This window comes from Vanessa tameamea, chromosome 12, assembly GCF_037043105.1.
Source record: "Vanessa tameamea isolate UH-Manoa-2023 chromosome 12, ilVanTame1 primary haplotype, whole genome shotgun sequence".
NCBI classification, from domain to species: Eukaryota; Metazoa; Arthropoda; class Insecta; order Lepidoptera; family Nymphalidae; genus Vanessa; species Vanessa tameamea.
In genome coordinates, this window is record NC_087320.1 from 4,828,356 (window position 1) to 4,855,083 (window position 26,728).

Sequence of the window (26,728 nt, forward strand, 5' to 3'; positions counted from 1 at the left end):
GTGTGAGCTACTTCTTTCGAGAAGACGATTAGCTCGAAGTCCAGTGAAAATCTGCTGATGTTCAGTAATAATAAGATAAAATATAAAACGCCAAAATGTATTAAAGTAAAATGTAAAAAAGACGCAGGTATCTGTGAGCCCTTAGATGTTGTTAAATTATTAAAAAAAAAACCGATAGTAAGCATCAACCTTCCAACCCTTGGAGTTATGAAGCGCTTTCGATTTCGATGCAACTTGGCAAATGGAAGTGTAGCTATACTTTTTGAGGCATTAATTCGATTGTCACTGTACTTAATTAATTTGAACCTAACTTTTATGAATCACTGTACTGTGTTGTGCACTGGAAAAACGACGTAATGGTTTATTAATTAGCGAGGCGAGGGTTCGATTGGGGGGGAAGAAGGAAGGGGTGGTTTTGCTCCGTTCCTGAGTAGCAAAAATAAATCTTACGATTCTAATCTTAAAGTTAGGTATTTTATCAACAATTTCGAAACTACGTAACTTTATTTGCCCTCGTTCGTTAATTTGGCGATGTAAGTATCAAGGGTGAACCGTTAACATTATTTTTCTCTAAGTTGTGTTGCCATGCAGAAAAGGAACCCAAAATAATGGTATATTTCCACACGATATTTTTTTGTTGTCAATGTCCTATGCACGACCCGCCAGGTGTGAAGGGGTTAATAAATGTTTCCTAACACTAAGTAAATATAAGTAACTCCTAAGCTTAAAGTCTACAACTACGCCCTTATGTCAATGTCATAATGCCATAATTTGGTTTTTATTTAGCTCTTGTATCTATTCCACATTTTAATTAATTTTTGAACTCAAATATACAGATATTTAATTTAATATTTTATCGTTTTCATTATTATAGGTACTCTTAAATATTTAATACATCAAAAGTATGCAAAATTCTAAATTTTCTTGGTTGTGGCTCCATTCATCCGAGTAATTGTATTAATATATCTTGTATGTTTTAGGTATTATTTTCTTTTATTATGTAAATAAATTAAATTAAATATAAATATATATATAAATTATTTAGTGAAAAAATATTTTAAATTTACTTGTTCACTTAAAAAAGAGTGCTAGAAATAATAAATACGATTAGAAGATACATTTAAACAATCAAAGCTGCAATAATATTATGATTTACTATTAAAAGCTAATTGTTTTTTGTCTTTTTTAAAAACAAAAAACCAATTAATTATTAAAAAATATTTCTTCTATCATTCGATCAAACTACTACTAGACTTTTAATAACAATTCAAGTCCGTTTTTTTAGTACAAAGAGCGCCTTCTCAACCAATGAGATTACTTCAAAAAGAACAGGTTTGCGTAGAAAATATATCACAAATTTGACTTTATCAGAACAATTGAATTATAATTTAAATAGATGACTTAATATATTTGACCTAATATAGAGCATATTTAACGATTCTAAAGACAATAATTTGTCTATGGTTTAAAGTCAGCGCCTATTGGCTGTAATTTGCTTCCTTGTTTTGCTTCGCCAATATGGCGCCGCTGGTGTTATGAGATGACAACATCGCAGTTTGTGTCCTATTTGTCATTATTAATGTTTGAGTCAACATTAATTACCTACCTCACAAGTTCAAAGAAAGTCAGTAATTGTAATGTAAGTTGTAATAAAGGCGAACGTGATTTATCTGACAATTATTATCAAATGAATACGTTCGAATGCGTCCGTGAGGAAAGTACATAGCTCCTGTAAAAATGGCGGGTGTGTTATCTTTATGGGTTGTGTTTTCATTGCTATTAGAGAAAGTCTAAGGAGTGATATTCTAGTGTTAATACATTTCTGAGTTGAGATATATAGTGGAATGCGTGAATAAGGACGACATGTGCTACTTGCTTCTTTGACATTTCAAGAAGTGATTGATTTAGTTAGACAGCGCAGGTGTCATTGTATTTGATGAAATTATCAGTATGTCGCGCTGGGGCAGAGGAAGAAGCGGCAGCGTGGCTGTGCCGCTGGACAGCGCTCTGTTCAGAGAAAATAGTAATTGCCCCTCAGCAGCCCGATCGGCGGGGACGGTGGGCAAGTGGGGAATTACGAGTTTCACATCAATCAGAAGCGCACCGTACGGTAAATATCATTCACCAATACATTCTTGTTTAGCCTTGAATTACATCAGGTAAACACAATTTCGTATTAAAATTGCTTCAATTTTAGCCAAAATTGTGAAAGTATACTTATTGCAATTCAGTTTTTGAACAATTTGTTCTAATTAGATTACATTATCGTTTTATGCTTAATCTTGGATAGTTTAGACCTAACTCTGTACTTTTATTACAGCATATCAAAATAATGTTCATAAGAAGACTGTTCAAGATCAGAATAGTCCTTTGACAGTGCCAGCTGTAGAAACTGAACAACCACCACCGAAGCCAAAAAAGTTTTTTAAATCTCGCAATGCAGAATTGTACCCACCAGTACCACAAATTACATATGCTCCACCAGTACCTGCTGCACCTCTCTCACCTGAACATCCTTCTAATAAAGAAAAGAAAACAAATAAAAGAAGTAGATACAATAGGGATTCTTCATCACCAGAATTACCCAGACGTAATTCTGAAAAAGGTAAAACGAAGAAGAATGTGGCCACTAAGGCATCAAAAAAGGAAGAAACAACTGCGGAAAATACACAACCACCAAACAAACGATATTTGGTTCGTAATCGTGATAAAGTAATAAATTATGCTGAGGATGGAAGCAACAGTCCAATCCCAGAATTCACAAGATATGAATCATTACAACCTAAGGTGCCTTCACCAAAGGCTAGTCCTTTGGTTACAAGTCCATCTCCAGTTAAGATGGACGTAGTTAGTCCGTCAACAAGTAAAGAAACAAGTGAGGAACGTAAACCCCCTCCTATAGTACTACGAATATCCAAAGGTACATCGAGGATAGTAAGTACAGATTCTAATGAAGGTTTTACATCACCTAGTTCAGACAGACATTCTTCTATGGATACCCATTCTGATATGGGTTCAGATCACAAAAGGAGTCCTACAATGGAAAGCATATGCTCACCTAAACATGAAGGTCTTAAAATAACTATTAAATGTTCAGGGATAAATCAGGATGCAAAAAAAGAGAAGAAAAAGGAAAAAAAAGAACACAAATCTCATAAACGTCACCACAAAAATTCTGATGACGAACCTCTCAAAAAACCTTCTTCACCACAACCAGGTTCAGATACATATGATTTATATAAAACTCTTGCATCTCCGGTACATGAAACAGAAAGTGAATCTAATAAGAACAAACAAACTGACAGTACTATAGAATCACAGTTAGCAAAATTAGACTCAACAAATATTGAGCCGAAATCTCCAGTTCCAGAAAAGCAGCCTAAGGATGCTCAACCTGAACCAAAACCACCTGAAAACAGAGGGAGATCAAGAAGAAATAGGCCAAATATTAACTATAGTGAAAATGATGATGATTTAGAAGCTTTAGCAACTAAATCTACAGGTAAACAAGTAATTAGAACAGTGAGTGATTTGAAAAAAGAAGCTAAAAAGAGTAGACGGAAACAAGAGGCAGTAGCGGACATGCCTGTAACTAATGTAACTTCACCAGATAATCAACAAGGAATTGACACAGAATCTGAATCTCACATAGAACAGAATGACCTTATTGATATATTATCTGGAAGCGATAACAGTAAGACTGATGTTGTGACTAATAAAAAGGCAAAAAAACAAAAAAATAAGAACAGTAAACATTCAAGTCCTAATGCAGAAATGGATGCGCAAGACACATTGCCTAGCCAAGAAGAACTTAATCATGATAAAGATACAGAATCACTTGAAGAACCAGCAACAGTGGACTCTGATCCTGTGGTGGAACCAAATGAAGCTCAAATACAAACACATTCTTCTGATTCTGCTTATAACAGCTGTCCTCATGAGTTTTCTGAGGAAGAGTCACAAAAATGTCAACAAGATGAAGTTTTCAAATCTCCACATGGTGTAGATTCTGAAGAACATATTGAAGACAAACCAAGTGTTAAGTTGGTCATTACTAAAAAGAAAGGTTCTATATTTAAAAGTAAATCTTTAGTAAATGACAATCCTTCACCATTACCAGCTAGGAAAAGACGTCATCTCTACAAACACGAATGGGCGAATGATGTAAGTTTAATTATAACTTATATATACTTTTTGCTAAAGTTACTTTTTGTTAAATATTATGGTATCTATATTTCTACTTTTATAAATGTAAATTGTGATCATATCACAAAAGATCAATTCAAAGCTTGATTAACCTGTACTTTCAAGTTTTTTTATATAACTATACTAATTATAAAAAATACTTAAAACTTAAAATCTATATTTGAATATTGTTAAACTTTTAGAAAGGAAATGAGACACCTAGACCTGAACAAACGGAGACACAGGAAGTTAGAAATCCAGTGACAGAAGTGTCTGAAGAATTAACTAGAGTCACAAGATATAGAGCAGCTGATCCAATCATGGATGATCCAACATCGAACGAACCAGTTAAACCATACACAAGTGTCAAATGTGCTAAAGAAGCTAAAGAGGTAACATTTATAATTAAGTTAAGTTTAGACAATAACAGATATTGTTACACAAATTTTTGTACCGTTTTCATTGTCAGATTTTTTCTGCCTCTGAATAAATAGTATCTGTTCTTTTTAAGAACATAACTATGTTGATTTTCAGTGAATAATCTATTATATAAATATTCACTCATGCACACTTAGTGTATAAACTGAGTGTATGGTGTCATGACTTGTATGGTGTGAAATTTTTCAAAATATTTTTCACAATATCATGTTGAAATAAAAATAAAAAAAACATAGTGATTATATAAAGTAGTAAATGCACTAAAACAAAAACTATTTTAAGATAATTATTTTATGTCCGAATTAATAAACACTCTAGTTTATTTTATTATTCCCATACAATATTTATAGAATTTTAAATAATAACAATTTCTGTTTTAGTACTACACGGTTGTGCGGAATGTTAAGAAGGCACATCAAATACAAGAAATTGGAGAATTCCTGGAATTCAATGAGGATGTAGATTATCTTTTAGATGCATTGCAAGTGAGTATTCTAATATTTAAGTTTTAAGTTTGTTCTAGAGTATCTAAACATAAGGCATATTTTATTTTAACATTTGCATCCACTATACCGGTGACCGAATTCTAAAGTTTAATTTACGAATAAGGGAGATTTAAAAAATTTGAAATTTCACCCCAAATCTCGATTGGAGATCCAGAGGACATACAGTAATTAAACACATTTCCTTAGGACAACAACCCAATGTCGACTCGCTGCCTGTCGGCCATCACGCTGGCCAGCAAGTGCACGGCGCCCGCCTTCCGCATGCACCTGCGCGCACACGGCACCGTGCAGAAGTTCTTCAGCGCGCTGCACGACGCCACCAACGATCAGGTCAGTTTGTACCAAAACACTTACATCTGTTTTTCCATTATTAATTTACAGGTATATTTTTATGATGTGAATTTAAACACTATAAAATAATACTATTATTATTTTAAAAAGTCAAGCATTTTCTTAGTTAATGAATTTAATAAATATCTGTTATCGTAATATACTGAGTATATATTCTAGAGCCTGGGATTGTGTACAGCGACAGTGATGTTTGTGCTTTCACAAGATCGTCTAAACATGGATCTGGATCGAGAGTCACTTGAACTTATGTTGAATCTACTTGAGTCTGATGTATCACACAAGTAAGTTATACACTTGATTAATATATCATGATAAACTGATAGATAAATTATTGTACTATTCATGTAACTAAAGTGAACTATGTTATCCTACATGTCATAGAGATTTTTAGTTCTAATTGTAGTTATTCAATTGTTTTCGTAATTTTTACACAGAAATGCTCTTGATGACTGCGGCTTAACATCAGCTCAACTGGCAAAAACTCAGGAAAGAGTGCGAGAACTATGCGCTGAAATTAAAAGTCAAGGAAAGGCAAATCATTTGGATTTGGATAATATCACAGTAAGTTAGCAGTTCAGTTTAAAAACAAAGACAGAAAAAGATACTTTTTAAATATTCCATAAATATAGAAATTCAAATGAAAGGATTTCACACCCAAAATAACCATTTTATTGGTTTTCTGCAATGTAGTTAACAAATAATAGAAATCATATGAGAGAATGTTGGTCTGTTACGGTTACATTTATGACTATTCTCAGGTCGGTCACCTCGCCATGGAGACATTGCTGTCGTTGACCTCGAAGCGAGCCGGCGAGTGGTTCAAGGAGGAGCTCCGCAACCTGGGCGGGGTGGACCACATCGTGCGCACCATACAGGACTGCGCCGCGCGCCTCGAGTCGCCCGCCGCCGACTGGACCAGCGCCGAGGTCGACGTCTTGCGGAAGGCCGACAGGTGTATGCGCGTCCTGGAGAATGTGAGCTACTTTCTTTTTTTTACCCTTAAATTCTCGACAATTACCATGAAATGAGGTTATTTCTATAGCTGAAATAAAAAAGAACACACTTGTAGTAATGTGCATATTAAATTACATAAAAGTATAAAGTAACGGAAATCATTCATCATAGTCGGTCCAGTGGCTAGTATAAAAGGTTTCCGAACCCAAGGGTTACAAACAAGGGTACAACGCCAACTTGGGTCAGTAAAAGTTTTATCTGTCGATAAATTGGGGCCGGAATAAGCGTCTCGTCCCGTTCTGAGAGCGCACTACACCGTCGCCACGCCACGAGACGCGAGTAACACAGAGCACGGCGGCCGCAGGTGACGCAGCAGAACGAGGCCAACCAGCAGTACCTGGTGTCGGGGTCGCTGGGCGCGGCGCGCACGCTGGCGGCGCTGCTGCGGCGCTGCGCGAGCGAGGCGCGCGCGTCGCAGCCGCTGCGCGCCGCGCTGCTGGACGCCGCGCTGCCCGCCGTCAAGGTGCTCGTCAACCTGTCGCACTCCTTCGGCGTCGCCTGTGAGTATATCAAAATAGGTATATTTGACATTTATTTCAGTAAAAACGCAACATTACAAGTTATTGATTGATTCGTATTTTACTTGGTGGTAGGGCTGTGTGCAAGCCCGTTTGGATATTTACAAACCCCTCGTCAGATATTCTACCGCCAAACAACACTACTTAGTATTGTTGTGTTCCAGTTTGAAGGGCGAGTGAGTCAGTGTAGCTACAGGCGCAAGGGACATAATATCATAGCTCCCAAGGTTGGTGGGGCATTAGTGTGATCTAAGGAATTGTTATTATTTCTTACAGCGCCAATGTCTGGGCGGAGGTGACATTTATCCGTCCGCCTAGCTATTACATAAAAAAAGTCGTGCTATTGCCCCATTGTACTGTAGATTGGGAATTCAAACTCAGACAAGCACAGTGAGCTTTCACTTGCACCATTGCGAGGAAACATGCTCAAATCGGATGAATTACTACAGCATTTGTATCCGTTGTCCTATACTAAGAGGGCGTGGGATACTACTAAAACCCTCTCTTTGAGTGATGAGTAGGCATTTGTTCAGCAGTAGGCCAAATATAATAAGAATTTTAATTGAAATCAATTTCTTTATCATTTCAAGCATCGGCAGTTGGAGCTCAAGTTGTGGGTGAACAGCCATCGCTCATGGAAATCTGCTTGATAATGTTAAATAATCAAGGCAACTTCATACCTGATAACAGAAATTTTGATTTTTGTGTTTGTGTAAGTATATTATTAAGTTGATTTCTTTTACAATTATATGTTGTGTTGTATTCTAAAATATTATGTTTACTTTTAGGTGTTGATGCTTTTAATAAATCTGGTACAGAACAATGATGTAAATACTCAAAGACTGTTAAGTGTTCGAATTAGAGTTGACAATGAAAGTGATATCATATCTCGGAGTGTATCGGCGCTGGACCTTATCGTCGACTTATTCTACAAGCGAGAGGAGCTAGCCAGGTGAGAATACACTTCAGTAATATAAGTGAAGATAATTCAATTTTGAGCATACAAATATCTTATTAGGTTATAAGTGACTATTGGAAAATGTTATAATCGGAAGTAAGAAAATAGTGCTTCTTAAAAATAAATATTGGTGAAATATGCTAGTATTTATTCATAACTTATAGTTTTTTATGCTGTTTGAATATATTTTTAATATGCTTCATATAATATTAGAACAGTGATAATAATTTACTAATGATTTATTTACTTAAAAAAAAAATTATAAAGAGGTTTCTCTGTCACCTTACACAATAAAATTAAGGTTTTATTTGAGATGTAAAAGGTAATATTAATTTGAGTCAAAACTTTGAAATTGAGTGTTCTTTTTTCTTCTGAGACTTGCAACCTGTAACTGCCTGCATAATACTGATACTTCATACAGAGAATATAATTTAAACTTTCTAAATTAAAATAAGGTTTATAGTCTAAAACATATCGTTTTTACGTCTTATTTATATGTGAATAATGAGTGCAACATAATCAGTATGAGTCAGATATTTAAATGGTGCTGGTCTACATCGTCGCTTTAATGTGTGGTATGGTTAAACATTTCCATTGTTTACATACACGAACAAATGTTATTTCTTACCTATTCCACCCTCATCAAACTCGAGTGATCTCACTCGAGTTTGAAATCAGATGATAATAATATGTTTATGTTTTGTCTGATATAGAAATATATTTGCTATGATATTTATGATGTTGTTATTATTATTAGAAGGTTCAATTATCAATACAGATCAGAGAAGTCTAATTTAATATGCAATCAATTTCTTAGTATTATCCATTTTTTAATCAAAAAAAAAGCTGTTATATATAGCATAGCCACAGAGTATGACCATCATAGAACTATCCCACATTATTTTATGTCACATTTTCCCATCTCATTGGAGGAAATAAAAAACTTCTTCTGTTTTATTTTTACTATTTACATGTTCTAATGATAATGTTACCTGAAAATGTATAATAGGCGTAAGTGCTTTAACTTTATTTTTTTGATATTACATGCACAAATAACATTTTTGATTCCATTGCAACTACTTAAAATTTCAAAATACTTTAAGAATCTAGTTATTTAGAACTCACAAAGAACTAAATTTGTAAGTAGACATTAATCTATATAATATACAGTCAATTTTTTTTATTTTAAAATGTTTCGTTAATCTTTATAGGAGGGCAGAAGAAAACACAGATGCTCTACTAGATGGCGAAAAAGACGAGGAAACAGAAAATGACAAAAAGAAGCAATCACAAGATGATATTGACGAAACCGTGGCTAAATGTAAGGGAATATTACCTATTAAACAGTTTATACATTTTTCTGCTCTGTTTGTTTGTTTTCTCTGTTATTGAAAATTGTATATTATAGTGTGTATTCAATTTAAAAAAAGTAAAAAATGTTAATTATAAAATATTAAAAAAGGTTTGCCACTTCTTCGATTGAAATTGAGTACTACTACTTATTTTCCACTTTAATTTTACTTTCAATATTCGCCGCAAATCCATAATGAATATTAATAGATTATTCAAGCTCTCGACCGATGATGTCGCGTCAACATGATATCGAAAGGTGCTAATCTAGCTCTCGTCCTCCAATGGTTGCAATATACTGTATGTAATACAAGCGTGCCCCTCGCAGTGCTGGCGCGCGCGGGCACGCACATGGAGCACACCATGGTGGGCGCGTACCTGGCGCTGCTGCTGGGCAACATGGCGGTGGCGGCGCCGGCCAGCGCGGCCGCCGTGCGCGCGCGCGTGCCGCTCTACGCGCCGCTGCTGCCCACGCTGCAGAAGTACTTCACCTTCCTGTCGCTCACCGCCAGCGTGAGTAGCCCCGTCCGCTTCTCGCCGACTCTCGCCTCCGCCGACGGAGTACGCTGACGTGTTCCGTCCATATGTTTCAGGCCGAGGCCGCGATCGTAGCTCACGTGAAGTCGACCCAGCGCATAATCGAGTTCATGGAGAACAGCGACAAGCAGGCCGGTCAGCCGGCCCGGCCGGAGCCGGCTCCGGCCGCGCCGTACACGGCCGCCTACCCGAGCTACTATCAGACGTCGCCGTCCGACGTGCCGCAGGACATGTCGCTCAGCAATCTCAACTACTCCATGAACTACATGAACAGCTCGTCGAGTTCGGATCGGATGTCGTCGTCGATGGAGATAGATGGTTACCACTGAAATCGATATCACTTTTTAGTTCGGTCCCGCTAGCGACGTGTCGTCGCCGGACGATATCCGGTTTGGTCGCCTCCCAAATTGTACCGAGTGTGAAACATGAGTTTAGTTTTATATCGACGTAAAGAAACGTTTTGATTTTATTGTATTATATTATACTACCATTATTAAAGAAACACACCGAAATTATTTCTGATTACATATTACTATAAAATTGTTTTTGTGGGATAAGCTGAATGATATGCCACTATCAAATGCAGCATATTAAATAGCTACGACAGTGTACCGTCTATATTGAAACTTAAATAAAATGTTAGGAGTGTGACTAGATCTGGTGAGTCTGATTTATTTACGTTACATTTTAAAACTTGTAAATATAAACCATTAAAATTCTGATTGAGTCAACGTAGTAATAGACATAGTATGCCATTTGTAAAAATAAATCGTTTATATTTCAGTAGATGAATGCGTTATTGCACTCGGCTAGTACCTCATCCTTTCTGTAACGATATTTCTTCCTTCTTTAAAATAATCTTGTAAATATAGTTCGCCGGCTATTTAATAAGGTGTAGTTAGCTGCGTTGATTGAATATGGGTTATGAAATCTTAATTAAATTGAGATATTCCGAGTTTAAGCCACTGACCTGGCAATATAAAAGTGCAAACATAGTCGAGTAAGTGTATAATAGATATGTATTCTTTTATGTGAATATTGTGTCAGCACTTTTTGTATTATAGGTTTTTGAGAGAGTTACAAATTATCGAGTATTGTTCTGATGAGGCACAATTCTTTATTGTAAATAATTTAGCTAGTGTTAATAGATCGGTCTCTGTTGACTAAAATAGGATAGGCGAGGTTATTTGTATGCGAATATATGAGATTCTAAAGATCGTTGCTTGTCCGTTCGGAGAGCCGAGACCTCTCCGTGCGATATGTACAAACACTAACTATGTTAGTTGCTCGCAAATGAGAGATGATTTTTGCTTACATTAATAAATAGGACAATCTATGATGTTTGACTTTTAATCAATAGCTGATAGCGTTATCGCATATCCTCATGTTTCCCTAATTTTGAAAATTACTTCAGACAATTGACACACTAGACTACAGACAGAGGGCCTGAGTTAATGTTCTAATATCAGAATCATTTCGGTCATCACGCACAATCACTAATAACGACCAATTTCTATTTAACTAGTGTCGATGTCGAAAGGTATTCAGTATAATGCAACGTGTCTGTGCGCAGTGACCCTTACATAACATTAAATCGAGGTGTAGTTACGTCTGTACTAGGGAATTTATTAGTATTTTATATGACGCTAGAATTGATTAGTAGCTATTTAAATATATCTTCAAAAGTGAAACGGTAGAAAATATCCCCCTAATAGCCCCTTTTAAATTGGTCGACAGTTATTTTCAGAAATAGTTATTAAATTAATGTATGTTTATGAATTGTTAATGACAGCTTTTTAGCTATAAAGTACAGAAATATGTATAAAGGCATTCTACTTAATGTGTTTGTTGGTTTTCTAAAACGTTTTATCTATGCACGAATAGTGTTATCTATCTTTTAAATGACGTTAAGAAAAAAAAATGAATTAATCTGTTGACTTATTAGTGAATCATAAATAACAAAAGGGAACTATTTATTAGCAGATTATGCTACTTTAACGTGATGACATAAAAATACTGGCTTATTTTCAATTGAATACATGATACAAGATTAACTTTCATTTGCTATTGTCAAAAGTCAAGTATATTAAATGAGGCACTTAGTTTTATAACGTGTCTTCGACGCTTGATAGAAGTCAAATTCGACATAAACACAATATTGTTTCTAAAATTTCGACGGCAAATGTTATGTTAATGAATTGTGGTGACAAAAAAAATATAATGTGTAATTGTTGGTTGGTTTTCTGTCGAATTACAAACAGAAATTGAATGGATTTAAGTCGAATATCGAAACTGAATTGAACAGTGCCTCACTTATATATCTTATATTTTAATTTAATTTTGAAATCTATACTTTATCTACGCAAGGTAACTTTGAATTTGATTGAGTTACAATTGTGAGATTCGATTAAATATTATACAGGTATTATGAAATCGCAACAATTGGTTTAGCATAAAGATTTCACTTCAGTAAATCAAACGACATTTTTGTGACAGCTTTACTTAATTTTTAAGAATTTATTTAGCTGTATCTTGTAGTTTTATCATAGAGGGAATCTAAAACCAACTTATTTTGGATTATTTTAGTTTAACACTTAGGATTTTATAGACTGCGTTTTTGTGTTTGTTGTACAGTTATAATGATTCTTATTGCCTAAATTATATTTACGTAATTTATTGACTTGTAGGTGTACGAACTAAGCTTAGCTCCATGCATTTCGTTATCAATTTTCACTTTTATCACACTTGTGTTTTAATACTTTTATTATATGTTATTTTAGATAATCGGGAGAGTTTGATATCTTGAGAAATTATTATTGTAAATGTAATGTAATAATTATGTTATTAAATATTACATGTAATTATATTAAAAGAAGGACAATTTAAATATTGTATCTCTTAACTGTCCTTTACCCCGTGACTGATTAATAATAAAAATATTTTATCTATAATAATATTTATATTTTGTGAAAATATTACATACTATATTACTGTGGCAATAACTATGTATCTTTCACACCACGCTCTAGACAATCAATTCAATAAATATTTCAAAGGCGTAAGCTTAACTATTGTTTTTTTCACTACAGTTCATTTTGTAAATTAATTATGTTATTAGATGCTTTTTTCGTGACAGTACAGTTGATATACAAGCTAGATCTAGAAAAACATTTAATATTGCCACATTCTACATCAAATGCTTTAAATTAAGCGCCTAAAAATAAACAAAATAATGTAAAGTAGCTAAAAGAGTAAATACAATTGTCATGATTTCAGTACACAATAAATATTGTTAAATTTTTTCGACGGCGTCTACTCGAGCAATCGCAGGAGCGCGGACATCGGCCCAGTCGCCACTCTCTGTGATTCGTTTGTTTACCGTCACTATTTGTTCAAAGTTTGCTTTGGCGAGCTTGTGTTGGTTTTTCACTTTTTGAACGAGTTCATCATCATAAACCATTTCGGGATGCTCTAGTTTCAAATGTGCTTTCATTTCTTGAACTGTGATTAGGAAACAGTTCCACGGGGACCAGTCCTCATTGACATGCCATCGACACAATCTGAGCTCCGTCATGTCCCTACATTCGCTGATTGCGGAATGAGAATGCCATAGTTTTTCAACAATGAAAAATATATCTTTCTCTTGCAGAACAAATGCTAAGGATCCCCAACATTTTCTTCGTCTTTCGTCGCGTTGCACGGTTCGCAAGATAAACTTATATGGTGTCATATCTATCCAACAACGTTCCGAAACATCTTTCCACGAACAAGATGTGCAGACCAAAAAACCGTTCATTTTTGCATTTAAGGGAAAAGCCGTATTCAATTTAACTTGGTGACACATCTCACAAAAGTATAATCTCTCGTTCTCCATTTTCTTGTAGTCTCTTATATCTTTACATTTTGTTACTTCAGAATTAAGTTCAGAGGTTTTAATCAACTGAAATACGCAAGCGGCTACTCGTCGTCTTAAAAATTCAAGTTGATGATCATTACATCTTCGGACCAGCAGATCGCACTCCCTATCCAAAAGTGTTATAATTTCTTCAGCTAACGGATGACGAAAATCTTGCAAGGCAAATTTCATATCGACGAGTAATTCGATACGTTCTTTGCCTTCCAAATCTTGCTTTACAAAGGAGTTGTAGAGCTCTTTGAGTTTCCTTGCTTTTTGAATTTCAACAGTTTCCATTGTAATTAATTTTCCATCTCGTCCATACCAGGCGACGGGTTTAGAGATTTCTTCTAAAAATTGTTTTTCCTTAATTTTTTTGCTATCCTCTTTTACTTTAACCCGGTAACCTTCGATGCATCGCAAAAGTTCAACTTCTTTATCTAATAAAAGTGTAAATTCAGCTATTTTAGGCCCTTTAGAATGAAGTCGAGATATTCTTGCTATTTCAGCATGTTTCCAGCGATCGACCTTATAATAAAAATAATATGAATGATGAGTAAAAAATACAGTTTTTTTTTAAAATGGTAGTGTAGTGTATCAATGTCTTAGTGGCTTGACAAGATAAAAGAAGATTAAGACACACACATGCTAAACAAATCTTTATTTTAAGTTTTCATCTACTATAAATTCTAAAGGTATGTTAGTCCTAAGGGGAAAGGTGAAAAAAGACCACTCGGTTTGCGTTCCATTAGTTTTGAAATAAGAAACAACTGACATCTACGTGACCACTTACCATCAGTGGTGACCATTTTATCTATAGTAACATTACCATTACCCTATTTGCATCACTTTCTTTTTTACAAATTATAATAAATGAATAATTAAAACTTGAATTACCATGGCATAAAGTTGATCAAAATCTTCACGTGTCCTTGGAAATGTTTTAGTAACTAAATCTTTTTTCAATCTTCTTTCCATAGCTTCGCGTTCTAATCTTTTCTCTTCTTCCATTCTCGCAATTCTCTCCCTGTAGATAGTCATGTCAAGTTATTGTTAACAATTCTCTTTTTCTTTAGAGTTAAATAATAGAAACTTTCATAAATGAAATCTCATTAGTGTACTTAACATTGGCTTCGTATCCATATATCGTAATTAAATATAATTTAAATAAAAAAACTTACATGCATATCATCAGCCAATTTTTCACTTTTTGTCTGAACTGGTGGCGCCTAAAAGCTCTTTGTATTATAGAAGCATAGAAATTATGGTTTAATCTGGCAATCATAGCGTCGTAAGTCTCATAAGGTTTCGGCACAATAATTCGGTCAGCGACACTTGGTATGTATGCATGTACGGTGTTCATTTGAGTCGCACGACTGTAATTTGTGTCCTAAAAAATATACAAATTAAGGTTATCATTACTATTTATAACAATTAGCAAGAAGGCAACGGAATTTTCACCAAATTATGTATATTATAAAAAATATTTGGATGAAAGTCTTAACAAATTATTTAACCGGTATCTACTACATTACCGCAATATTAAGTAATATTAGGATAATTAAGAGTATGTTCTCTTACGTAAGATTGTTAAGCTTAATCAAATGCTTACATATATTTTTTCACGCATTTCTGCTGTTTGAGTATCTCGACAATTTTTATTTTCTGGAGGTAGCTTTTCAGGCTTCTGTGGTGTTTGTGTATAGGCGTGATGAAAAATCGCACCTAAAATTATACAATAAATGAAGATATTTTACAACATATTCAATTGCTTCGAATGAAGTTTTGCAGTTTATGCAGATATTAAAGGTAAGTTGATGAGTTATTTTCTTAAGTAATTGATTATATAATATATTAGAATAAATTATTTTAATCAACCTGTATGCACGTTTCTGTAGCCACCAAGAAAAGGTTTCCTAATTAACTCCGAAAATATTTCAACGTTGATATGTTTTAATGAACTACCGAATGGCACCATAACTGTTAAAACATCATTTATGGGCATTTCTTTATACAACTTTTCTACGTCTAGTTTCTCATTATCTTTAGTTAGAAGTTCCACTTCTACTATTCCATACTTATCGTAGTCTAGGTCTATTAGAGCCATACGATCCTTCAATGGGCGTTCTTCCCGCAGTAATACTAAATTGTCTGGATCGACTTGAAAGACACCTGCTAAATTCTTCTTTACCTCGTGTACTTTCATAATTGAATGGTAGGAACGAGTGAATACACCATTTTGATTCCTTATTTTGAATTTAATAGCAATAAATGGCATTGTCTTCTTTTTTGGCATCATTGTTTGTATCAGTTCGTGAACATATGATTCTTTCGGAATAGATGATAGCGAAAACTCCTCAGAGTCCTTCGTAAACACGTCTATCATAAGATTTCCTAGCGCATTAGTCTTTAGTTCAGAAATAAGGCACGTTTCTTTTAGTACGTTCCTATTTTTCGTCAATAGAAGATTATTATTCGATACAGACAGTAATTTTGCTAATTTTCTTTTAACTAATTTGATTGGGGTATTAGATGGGAAGACTTTGTTGAACACTTCGTTGGGATGAAGAGGCGATTTGAAATTAATGAGAATGTGACTAACTGGGCATTTATATTGTTCAAATTCTCGAGCACAGGGCGCTGTTTGCAAACGAGATTTTGCCTCATCTTCTACGGCACGAGAGGTACATTTATAGGGTGGAGCTGTAAGTAATTTTTCTCGGCCTAGTTCACATTGACAAGCAACAGCGCCAGTCACACATTCTGGATTTGGAGCAATACCTATTGTCCTTTGAGGGTCCATTTTGATCTTATACTGTAAATAAATAATATACAGTATTATATAAAAGAAAATAAACAATTTGTAACAATGGTTTATGTAAACTCTAAAAACTTCACGAAAATTACAACTATTAAAATATTATTTTTGCTACGATACTGTTGCTAGGAGATAAGACATTAAGGCAGTGGCAATATAACCATTAATTGTATAATATAATTGCCATAAAGAAATAGTGTATTTTATGAAAAAAAAAGTAATAACAAGAAATTAATTGTATATAGACAGGTACATAATTAAATGTAAAAGGTTTAATAGTTTCCGAATTTTTAATGTATAGAACAAACAAGCAACTTCGCATGAGTTAAAATTAAATCAAGTTTTTTTTTTTATTTTATGCAATAATTATAAATTGTGTGTAATATATAATCATTATCATCGTCAGAAATTCACTGCAGGACATAGGCCTTTCCCAAAATGCGCTAAAGCCCCGGACCTTCAAAATCCAATTGGCTCCCGTCACCTCCAGCAGCTCATCTGTCCACCTGGCCGAAGGTACAATGCGTTTGTCGATCGAACATAACAAACAAAACAACCAAGCTGTATACATTACTAAAAAAATATTTTATATGAAGAACTGCCTTACAAACTTTCATCCCCCAAGAACCTCACATCGGTGATATTTTTTCTAAATATACACTTATCCAACTATAAAATAGTTAAACACCGAATTCTGTGTTACCAATATTAACTTTTTCCATATCAGCCAGCACCAATCCACCAGTCTCCACCGCCCATATACATGGCTGTATATGGGTAACTGAATGTAATAAATGATTTGGTGATAATTAGTTTTAAACGAGAAAATAGTGTATTATTATCGTTTTCTTAAATATTGAGTAAGTGTTTAAGTTAGTAGGACTAGATTAATTGACTTATTATAAAAGTTTGGTTGTTTGTTTCGAAGTCATATCATAAAAGCTAAAACGATTTATAATTGAACATTCACATTAAGTTCTGGTTAGAATTATAAATAAAATTAGCAATTTCGAATTAACAATATACCAACTAGGCAACAGTGATGTTATTGTCATTCATTAGCCTAATGGCGACCAAAAAAACTGACCCAACGTGTGATGTCTCCAGTAAGTAATGAAGTCTTAATTAATACGTTATGGCCAAATATGACCAATAAGATTTTGTGCTAATTTTTGGCTTGGATTGTTTATTAGGTACTTATATGTAAGTTCCATAATGGTAGTGATTAGCTACAACTTCTACCTATTGTCTTCTTAGTTGAGTCTGTTCAATTTAGAATCAGAGTTCCTAGATCGGTCGGTCCAATACAGAGCCGGGGATATTTGAAAAAAAATCTCTGTCATAATAAGTTGGCTGTGTACATTCCGTGCCTCGGAAAGTACATAATCCATTGGTCCTGTGCCTAATCTCGTTCCAGTCAAATCAGACTGCCATCCTATCGCAAAGTTATAAAAGTGAGAGAATGAAGACTGCACAAGTGTGTACGCAAATAAGTGTATTTGCGTACACACTAAGATAAGTCGTTTGAAATCGGCTACCACCGAGACCTTAATCGACTTGGAAGGCATTAACATATTAGGATCTGTCATAAGGTTTTTTTCATTACATATTTTGTGAGAAAAACATTTATAGTTATATACTTTATATAATAACATTTAAGTTTAGATATACTTAAAATGTTTTCATTTAATTTCCACAATACTTCAAATAAATAAAACAGACTAAAAATATATTTTTTTAAAAATATGTATAATTTATTTATTGAAATCGAATTAAATATACCATTACATATCCAGAAAAACAAAGTAACTCGACCTAGACACCGAAGTATAATTTGCAAAAATCAAGAATAAATAAACCTTAATTTGCTTCGTAGCAAAAATGAAAGGAACCATATTTAACAGCCAAGTTACAAAGAAAACGTTACAATACATTTAAAGAAATATAAGAGATATTAACAAAATTATACGCCGATTTGCCACAAATTACTTCAAGGATTGCTAGTCGTACGTAATTATCTGGTTCTTGATCATAAAGGAAAAGCACACGGAACGCTTCGGGGCTTGCTATGAAATTATAATAGACAGTGAAGAAGCAGAATACACTATAAAGAAAGAATTAACCGCTTAGCTTTAAAAAAAACTGTAAACTCCTTTGAATATTTTAAAAAGATCTAAGAACAAACTCTTTAAGCAATCTGTAGATACTTTATTCTAATTTCATTTAATTTTATACGCCACGTTTGCATTGTAAGCCTTTAGCTTAGTAATTAGTTTTACTTAAGAAACTGATATACATGTATATATAATGAGTAATTACCTTTAAAAAGTTTTAACCTTATACCGTCGTTTCGAACGATCTTATTGATTCATAAAATAGGAATCTAAGTAGGTAGTAGTTGATAGTTAATAAAAATTGAGAAAACAATAAAATTACAGCGCAATAAAAGAGCGAATGTGCGGAGCATAGCTGGCGTCATATTAAATTCCTCCGAAAACATAAAAATGATTTTCGACCGTAAAACTATAATTTACAGACGTAAAATGTGCTGACATATATTTTACGTGCAGTGAGAAACTACTAATCAATTTCTCTGTAGGATTTCCTTATGGTAAAGTCTACTAAAATTTGCTTGATTGCGAATGTAGACAGGTAATCGGTGGAAATAGTTCAATGTAGCATACTCACACTATCACAAGAGCTAGTACATGAGAACAGCGAGATCTACACCTTACTAATTGATTTACCTGCCTCGAGCGGTAGGTAGCTCAGTCTGCTTATGTGTTTACCAACTTAGTACTTAATGTTAACAGATAATTCATAATAATTTTTTTTTTTAAGAATTTCAATGAAATCTAATTATTTGCTAGTTCTTAAAAAAATGTTAAATTTAAGATATATACATATGTATACGAGTAAATTAAAATAATAACACATTTCATGATAAGAAGAAACTAAAGCATATAAAAAAGAAAAAGTCCGTTACTTATGGGATTCACTTTGTATGAGCATTTTAATTTTATATCTAAAATAGCCCCCCCAAGTGGGGTAATGATAGCGATGTTCAAGCCGACCCGTTCATATTATTGCATTTAAACGTAGAGGACGTGCGTTCTGTAAACACGTGTTTTAATCAAGCCTGTTGCTTCACTTCCGTTTGCTGCCGCCACTGCTCGCTTAGCAAAGAAAAACTTTGCATGTGTTTTATTACGACGGATACGGATTTGCCGCAAGGCTTAATTTTGAAGCCGACATAGCTCGTTCTGATTGTTTTGTCTCCTGTTGGCCACTGTTAAAAAAACTTAGATATATTATTTGATTTTGCTTTTGCCTCGTAGAATATCTTCCAATATTGATTAATGATGGCGGTATTCTTTTAATCGTAGGTAAGTGAATAGTATACATTTTTGCGCGTGACAGACAATGCCTGGGGCGGGAAAGCGTGTGAGGGGCGCGGATTTATTCGATTAAAACCCCTGTATACGGAAATTATCAAACGAAACACACCGGCTGTTCAGCCGACCGTGAGAGGCTCTACATTAATAGTTTTTGTTTCCCAACTCGCTTGTTTCGTCATAGAAAGATGAACCGAACTTTCGTTCGGAGTTTTTCTTTGTATAAGCGAATAAAGCGTTTTCATCACTCGGTAGTTTTGAAGCATCCACTTCAGGAACTATCTGAAATTGTGCGTTTAGAAGTATTTAACTAATTTTTTTTGCTGCTTTGAGAAACTTAATATTGTATTTTTAAAAAGATAACAAATAAGTGTTATAAAATATTTTGTCTGTAAGAAGAAATATTAAATGGAGCTTATAAAAGAAACACGATGCTATTTGTAGAGAGACTTTAAACGATAATGTTATTTAAATACGTTTAATATATATATATTCTAAATATACCTATATAGGTACTGTGAAGCACAAACCGCGAAGATAAGTCTCATTCATTTTACAGCAAACAAAACGAATATCTGTTTTCATTTGGACTCGCTAATAGTAGTTCAAATCTATTTCTATTCACTGGGAAAGATTGACGATCTATCATTTATAATATCATAAATTTCACTTACAAACTTCCTTCGTAATTAGAATCGTAATTAATCATACGTATTTATGCTGTAATTAACAGTATTTGAACGACCAAAGAATATTGCACAGAATAGTTTCAGCATTTTTTGACAATCAAATTGGTACAGGTTGTTTCAATATCTGTACAGATTTATCACATTGTACTTCTCGCTATTATTAAATTAGTATATTTGAACAAATTTTACGGCCGCCACTAACTATTCGATTAAAATATTTTGCTATTTCATTTGTCACTATGTTGACAAGTGATAATTATAATTATGTAGAGATGTATAAGAATATGAGCTTCGTAGGTATACGTGATAAGTATTAGGTATTTTTCGCTCTGCGTAAATAAGTAGTACAGATTATTTTTCATGAAAAAAATTGACCAGGGGTTCCAATTTCGAAACATGGAATTCTATGCAAAATTTTCGCAATCAAGATATTCGGAACTGATTATTTAATATTAAATAGTATTCAGAAAAAGAAAACCTAGTTAGAAGAGGACAAAAAAAAGATAAAAAGAGTATTATAAAGATTTATCCGATTTCTGATCCTGGATTCTGATAATATGAAACAACAGAAGGTGGATATAAAAAATATAGCAGAGTTATAAAAAAAATCAAGAAATACTGAAAATTATTTAATTTATTCTAGGTAGGTTTAGTAGGAACACAGGCTATGTCCACTTTCTCATATAGTTAGATAAATATAATCGTAATGCGAAACTGGATCGCCGTAATGAAGGTTGATTAATCTCGTCACAGTTCAAATTAGTTGGTCAACGAACGAAACCTATTAGTTGTTTGATGAGTTGATAATTCATTTTGATTTATAGCTTTTGAATCAGTTTTTTTAATAAGCGTACCATATATTTTAATTTATTGACACACATAAAAAATATATACCATATTATAGGAGAAGATGGTAATGTGGCCCCCTACTTTGTTTTTGAGGCCTCACGTAAAAAACACCACACTTATAAATAAAATAAATACATCATATGGTTCCTTACTCTTTGCCTTATGGATGCCTAACTGTAGATTAATAAAATAATAACAGAATTATCAATAACTTCATTTATTCTCAAAGAAAAAAACAACTTAACACTATGTGAGGGTTATACCCTGGGGGCCAAATTTAATGTATTGGACTTTAATTCAATTTAACATGTTAGAATATCTGGCTCCACAAAATATGCAGCTCGTATGTACATTTTCATTTGGATTGAAACGGTTCTTATCATATTTAGAGTGAGTTTCTACTCCTGCGTCACTTTCAAAGCTACGGCTGGATATACTTACTCTCTGGCGTCGTCGATTAGCACTGCTCCCGCTGCCCACTCCACCACGTTTAAATTGTATTTGGATATGATTAAGAGTCAGCTGATAGGCCATTTTTCTAACATCCATCCTAGTAAGTCCGAAGTATATAGCTTCCATAAACAAAATATACTTTACTAACTTTTTTTCCAGGACAGGTGGAAGTAAGGGCTTTCTAACAAGAGATTTCTGCACAAGTGACTCTAAAGACTCTTCAGAGTCCTTCAATAATCAACGTTGACTTTGGCACAGAAAACATTTTTACAGCCTTTTTGTAGCCCATGACCTTTGTTCTACAGCGTCAACTGCCATTTTCTTTTGATCAGGATCCCATGTTTTCCTCTTCTTCGAAGATGGGAGTAGTAGACTGAGTCGTGGCGTCTGAAATCGGATTAAAAATAATTGATGCACAAATTATATATAGCTCATACATGTTATATGGCCCCCGGGGCCATAATAGGAACAATGTGAGGGGGCCAAATTACAAGTATTAATACAATATAAACAAACTAAAACACATATAACTGTAAAATGATTTTGCATAATTACCGCCATAATTACCAATCCAGTAGGGAAACGTTTCACAAACACTATGTCCAAATAACCTAACGTAAAACTTAGTTTCTCCGAAAAAAAAAATCAATAAAATGCAGCGCAATTATAAATGTTTGCCGTTGCATGTTTCGAATGACTCCAAATAACAAATGAGCATTACGCCATCTCACAGATTTGTTGGTTACTATTTGGTAGCTGTCACAAGAGCCTCGCGTTGCACGTAAATTATACTATATGGCACGTTTCTAAATCATAAAAACACAATATATCTGCAGGGGCCACATTACCACCTTCTCCTATATAAGGTAGGTATTTTTTTGATACTTATAATATACAGATAATCATCTGAATCATATATATTTTCTTCTATTTTCTCTAGTTCTTTTTTCCTAATTATATTTTTGCTTATAATATTAAATAAACATTCGATATGAAGTTATATAAATTTATAAATTATAAGGTGAGTATAATAAAATTTAAATTTACCTTTTTATTAAAATGTTTAAATACGAAATGAAGACATTACTTGCACTTTTTACTTATTGATACCTATAACATAATAGGGCCAATTTATTTCGCTGTTGTCGCGCTCTTTCTATTAATTTCAATAAAGTTAAAAGCTTCAATCGAACCATCATTAGCAGGTATTTAGCCTTTTTCCGATTGCGGTTTTCAGTCAATTTGCCGAGTGCATTTCCATCTGCGCCCAGCACTCAACCGATCCAAATGTGCTTTATTAATTATTTATGAAATTAATTCCAATCGCAAAAACAACACGAACGATGTATCGGAGTAGTGTGTACTCGTGATCTTTATTGAATTAGCGGATCAGATAGTCTATAATTTATTCTATTTCAACATCAAAAACGGCCGTCCCGTACCCTTTTGAATTTGTTAGTTTTAACAATCTAGTTTTTATGTGAATAATTTATCTCCTTTAAATGTCCACTCATAGCCTGGTATCATTTTTTTTTGTTTCAATGAGTATTTTTTTCATGTTCTGTTTCGAAATAATTAAGTCAAAACAGCACTCAAAGCGCGACAATTTAACTCGATCCTTCAGTTGGAACTCCGAAACACACTCTTTTAACGCATATAGTTTTCTAGATTTCTAAACGCTCTACTGGCATAATGTTCATAAGCAGTGAATACGGATAAATGACTAATTTTATGTATTTATTTAGAACTTCATTAGGGATAAATTAAGGAAATACCCAATAAAGTATTGAAATCAAAAAGTTTATTATACCTATGTATTAAATAACATTCTAAAAAAACTTTGATAACTATTTATAATGCACACTAGGAATGTAGCCAGAAAAAAATAGAAAAGGTAGGACATAGTCCTAAAAGACAAATGTAAATGTTTTCTCTTTGTACATGAGTATACAGACAGTATAATTATATTATATTTCTATAGATAATTTAAAAAAATAACTATTAAACCTTTTTAATTTTTTTTTGCTAGACTGAACAGAGGTGCAATAGTCTCTTCAATTAGAAACAGTAAAACAGTAGTATGGGTAACACAGTAGTTTAGCTGGACATTGCCAAAACAAGAAGACCACGAGAATGCAGGGAAATGAGAAATCTTAGTGGTTTAATTAACAAAACATTGAAATATAGATTTTACTTGGTGGACGGGTTTGGTGCAAGCCCGTGTTGGTTGGCACTATCTAGTCATCGTATACACTACCGCCAAGTTAATAGGTACTATTGTTTGTTTGTGTTCTGGTTTTAAGTGTGAATCAATTGCACAAAAGGCATAACTTCTTAGTTCCCAACGTTGGCGGTGCAGTGACGGTGAAGAAGAAATTCAAGAAATATTCATTTGTTACTGTGACGATGTTGATTGGCGATAACAGCCACTTATCATCAATTTGATTAAATAATTATTTTAAATAAAAGGTATTAATTAAGCTACGAATTAAGAAATTTAATATTAAAAATAAGTATTAGAACATGTGGTGATTATTTCATCAGATGGCAAAGTGAGAAGAATCGCCTACCTGCTAAGAATATGGACCATCGTGTTTAAGTACGACTTCTCAGCTCCGTGCCCTGTTAGCGGCAGTAAGGGAAGACCTCTCGCTACCCAGTGTGGTAAATGCCATGCTTGTTAGTTATTCCACTGTCGGGGGTCATATGGTGCTGTGGGTATATCAGATACACCAAAGACGACCGCTGGAATAAATCCCCCGCAACATCCAACACTATTTTAAGAAGCCTAGCCAGGCCTGACAGCGTTTTTAGAACCCAGTGAAGTCCCATAATGACGGAGATGGTACCACTGATTTTTAGTAGGTAGTCTGGCATTCCGCCAAGAGCATACACCCCCGACGCTAACCAAAACGCTTAAAAGCGTATTTAAAAAAAAATAGATTTCATTCACTCATTTCATTTGGATCTTAATAAAGTTTTATTAAAGCGGCGAAGTGATTCACTAAGTTAGAGTAGTCATATCCTGAGTTCATCATATATGAATATTATGACATAAGTAGACGGTTTTATTGCGTTGCGGACAGACGTGGCCAAGGATTGGGAGCTGGCAAAATTCACGAGAATAATATAATAACCGTACACCTTCCCTGCCGTCGACGAGTTCTCTTAATATACTTTCTTTATTGCCTCTTCAAATTTACGCTATTAATGCGTTTTATGTTCAAACGAAATAAAACATATTTTCAATTCTTTATACAGGTATTGAAGAAACAATATTATAATGCATAAAAGCACTACCTACTGGTAATATAATTTGAATTCAGGTTCTCAGCTTTGTTAAAATTAAAGCATACGTACAGCGCGTGAAAGTAATTTCCTAACAAAAAAAATCTTAAAAATCGTCACAATGCAACGTTGGTTGTGCTGCAAATTAGCTGCCAATTGCATCGAACACTATTATAAGTTGGGACATTGTTTTACCTACTGTTTTTAGAACTCGTATAAAGTTGGATTAGCTCTGTTATGAATTCAGTATCGCATCAAACGCCTAGTTTTTTTAAAGGTAACATTTAATTTTTTAATCTAAATTTATTTTTTCATAAAAACTAAGTTATAATATATATATATCGGTTAATAAATAATACTGAAATACTTATATTTTGCAATTCATTTAAATTTATTTGTTATTATGCTTAATGCGTATCAGCGCAACGAGACGGCTGATATTGAATGTTGATATTTGTGAACGAGACGCACAAACATATTAGTATAGGTTGGTAAATCCTTGTCAAACGGAGCGAGCTCCGTGCGTGACAGCCTCGCCGTTGCCGGGATCTCGTATCTACGCAGCTTGCATAACCGTTCATGGTTTTCATAGCTCTCAAGGACTCACATAGCCAAAGCTGTTTCGGAATGAAATAGACGTCCATTTAAATATATATATATTTTAATTATCTACTATACGTATCCAACTCGAAGTTTGCTTGCCTTATTATTTTTATATATTAATTAAAAAGTTTCAATATAATGTATACAAATGTAAATTAAAACGCAGTTCCGATTTTAATACGTACTGTGTAATGTTAATTCTGATATTCTGTTAGTTTCTTTTTAATTTTTTAAAATATTTTTCAATTTATTCAAGCGTATCAGTAATCAAGGGAAGTAGTTCCGTTCACAAATGTGAAAAGCGGTTAATACAAATGTACATAAAAATGCACGTGTTTACGGACCCTGCAGGCCAATATCCAGCAGACTGATTGCTTCTTTACTGTTACACGATAAAAATTTTATTAGATACCCATAAAGTGTACGCCGATGACTTGCGAGACCCAGTAGCCAATATAATTCAAACTGGCCTGTAACTAAACGTTATAAACTTATTTTCTGAAATAATTTCAACTATAACAATGGCTTACGTTATTTAAAGTCATATATTATTTCATGATTTGTTATATATTTTTAATATATCTTTCGTTTTAAAATTACTGTTTGTAGGAAGTAATGTAATAGACATATAACATAACTCGTAGGAACTCGTTATTATCACTCGACTTGATTACAACTACAACTATAGATGAATAATATGATGGATTTTAAATATAAAATGGCAAATCTATGCATCGGATACACAAGCGTACTCATATATCTCATCTATATATTGGGTGCGTGTTTAAAAATATTTTTTCAGAAGAAGGAATTTATTTCACAATGGCCAACGCAAAAAAGCGCGCTCGGATGCGCAAACCGTCGAACTGTTCAAATCGTTT

General features: G+C 33.8%; 2 protein-coding genes across 2 annotated transcripts; one reads left to right on the forward strand and one right to left on the reverse strand.

Annotated features, from left to right (window-relative positions):
- Nucleotides 1-1,492: 1,492 nt before the first annotated feature.
- LOC113392886 (protein wings apart-like) lies at nt 1,493-12,744 on the forward strand. Its single transcript, XM_026629497.2, has 14 exons — nt 1,493-2,110; nt 2,321-4,164; nt 4,389-4,577; nt 5,004-5,108; nt 5,316-5,459; nt 5,640-5,761; nt 5,915-6,041; nt 6,239-6,454; nt 6,799-6,994; nt 7,603-7,724; nt 7,801-7,964; nt 9,182-9,291; nt 9,649-9,833; nt 9,914-12,744. Exons 1-14 carry the CDS (start codon nt 1,951-1,953, stop codon nt 10,184-10,186), a joined length of 3,957 nt encoding a protein of 1,318 aa, XP_026485282.2. The 5' UTR covers nt 1,493-1,950; the 3' UTR covers nt 10,187-12,744.
- On the reverse strand, nt 12,452-16,575 carry LOC113392887 (IQ and ubiquitin-like domain-containing protein). The gene is made up of 5 exons (XM_026629498.2): nt 15,631-16,575; nt 15,365-15,477; nt 14,934-15,142; nt 14,650-14,779; nt 12,452-14,280 (listed from the first exon to the last, which is right to left on the reverse strand). Exons 1-5 carry the CDS (start codon nt 16,553-16,555, stop codon nt 13,150-13,152), a joined length of 2,508 nt encoding a protein of 835 aa, XP_026485283.2. The 5' UTR covers nt 16,556-16,575; the 3' UTR covers nt 12,452-13,149.
- Between the last annotated feature and the right edge of the window lie 10,153 nt (nt 16,576-26,728).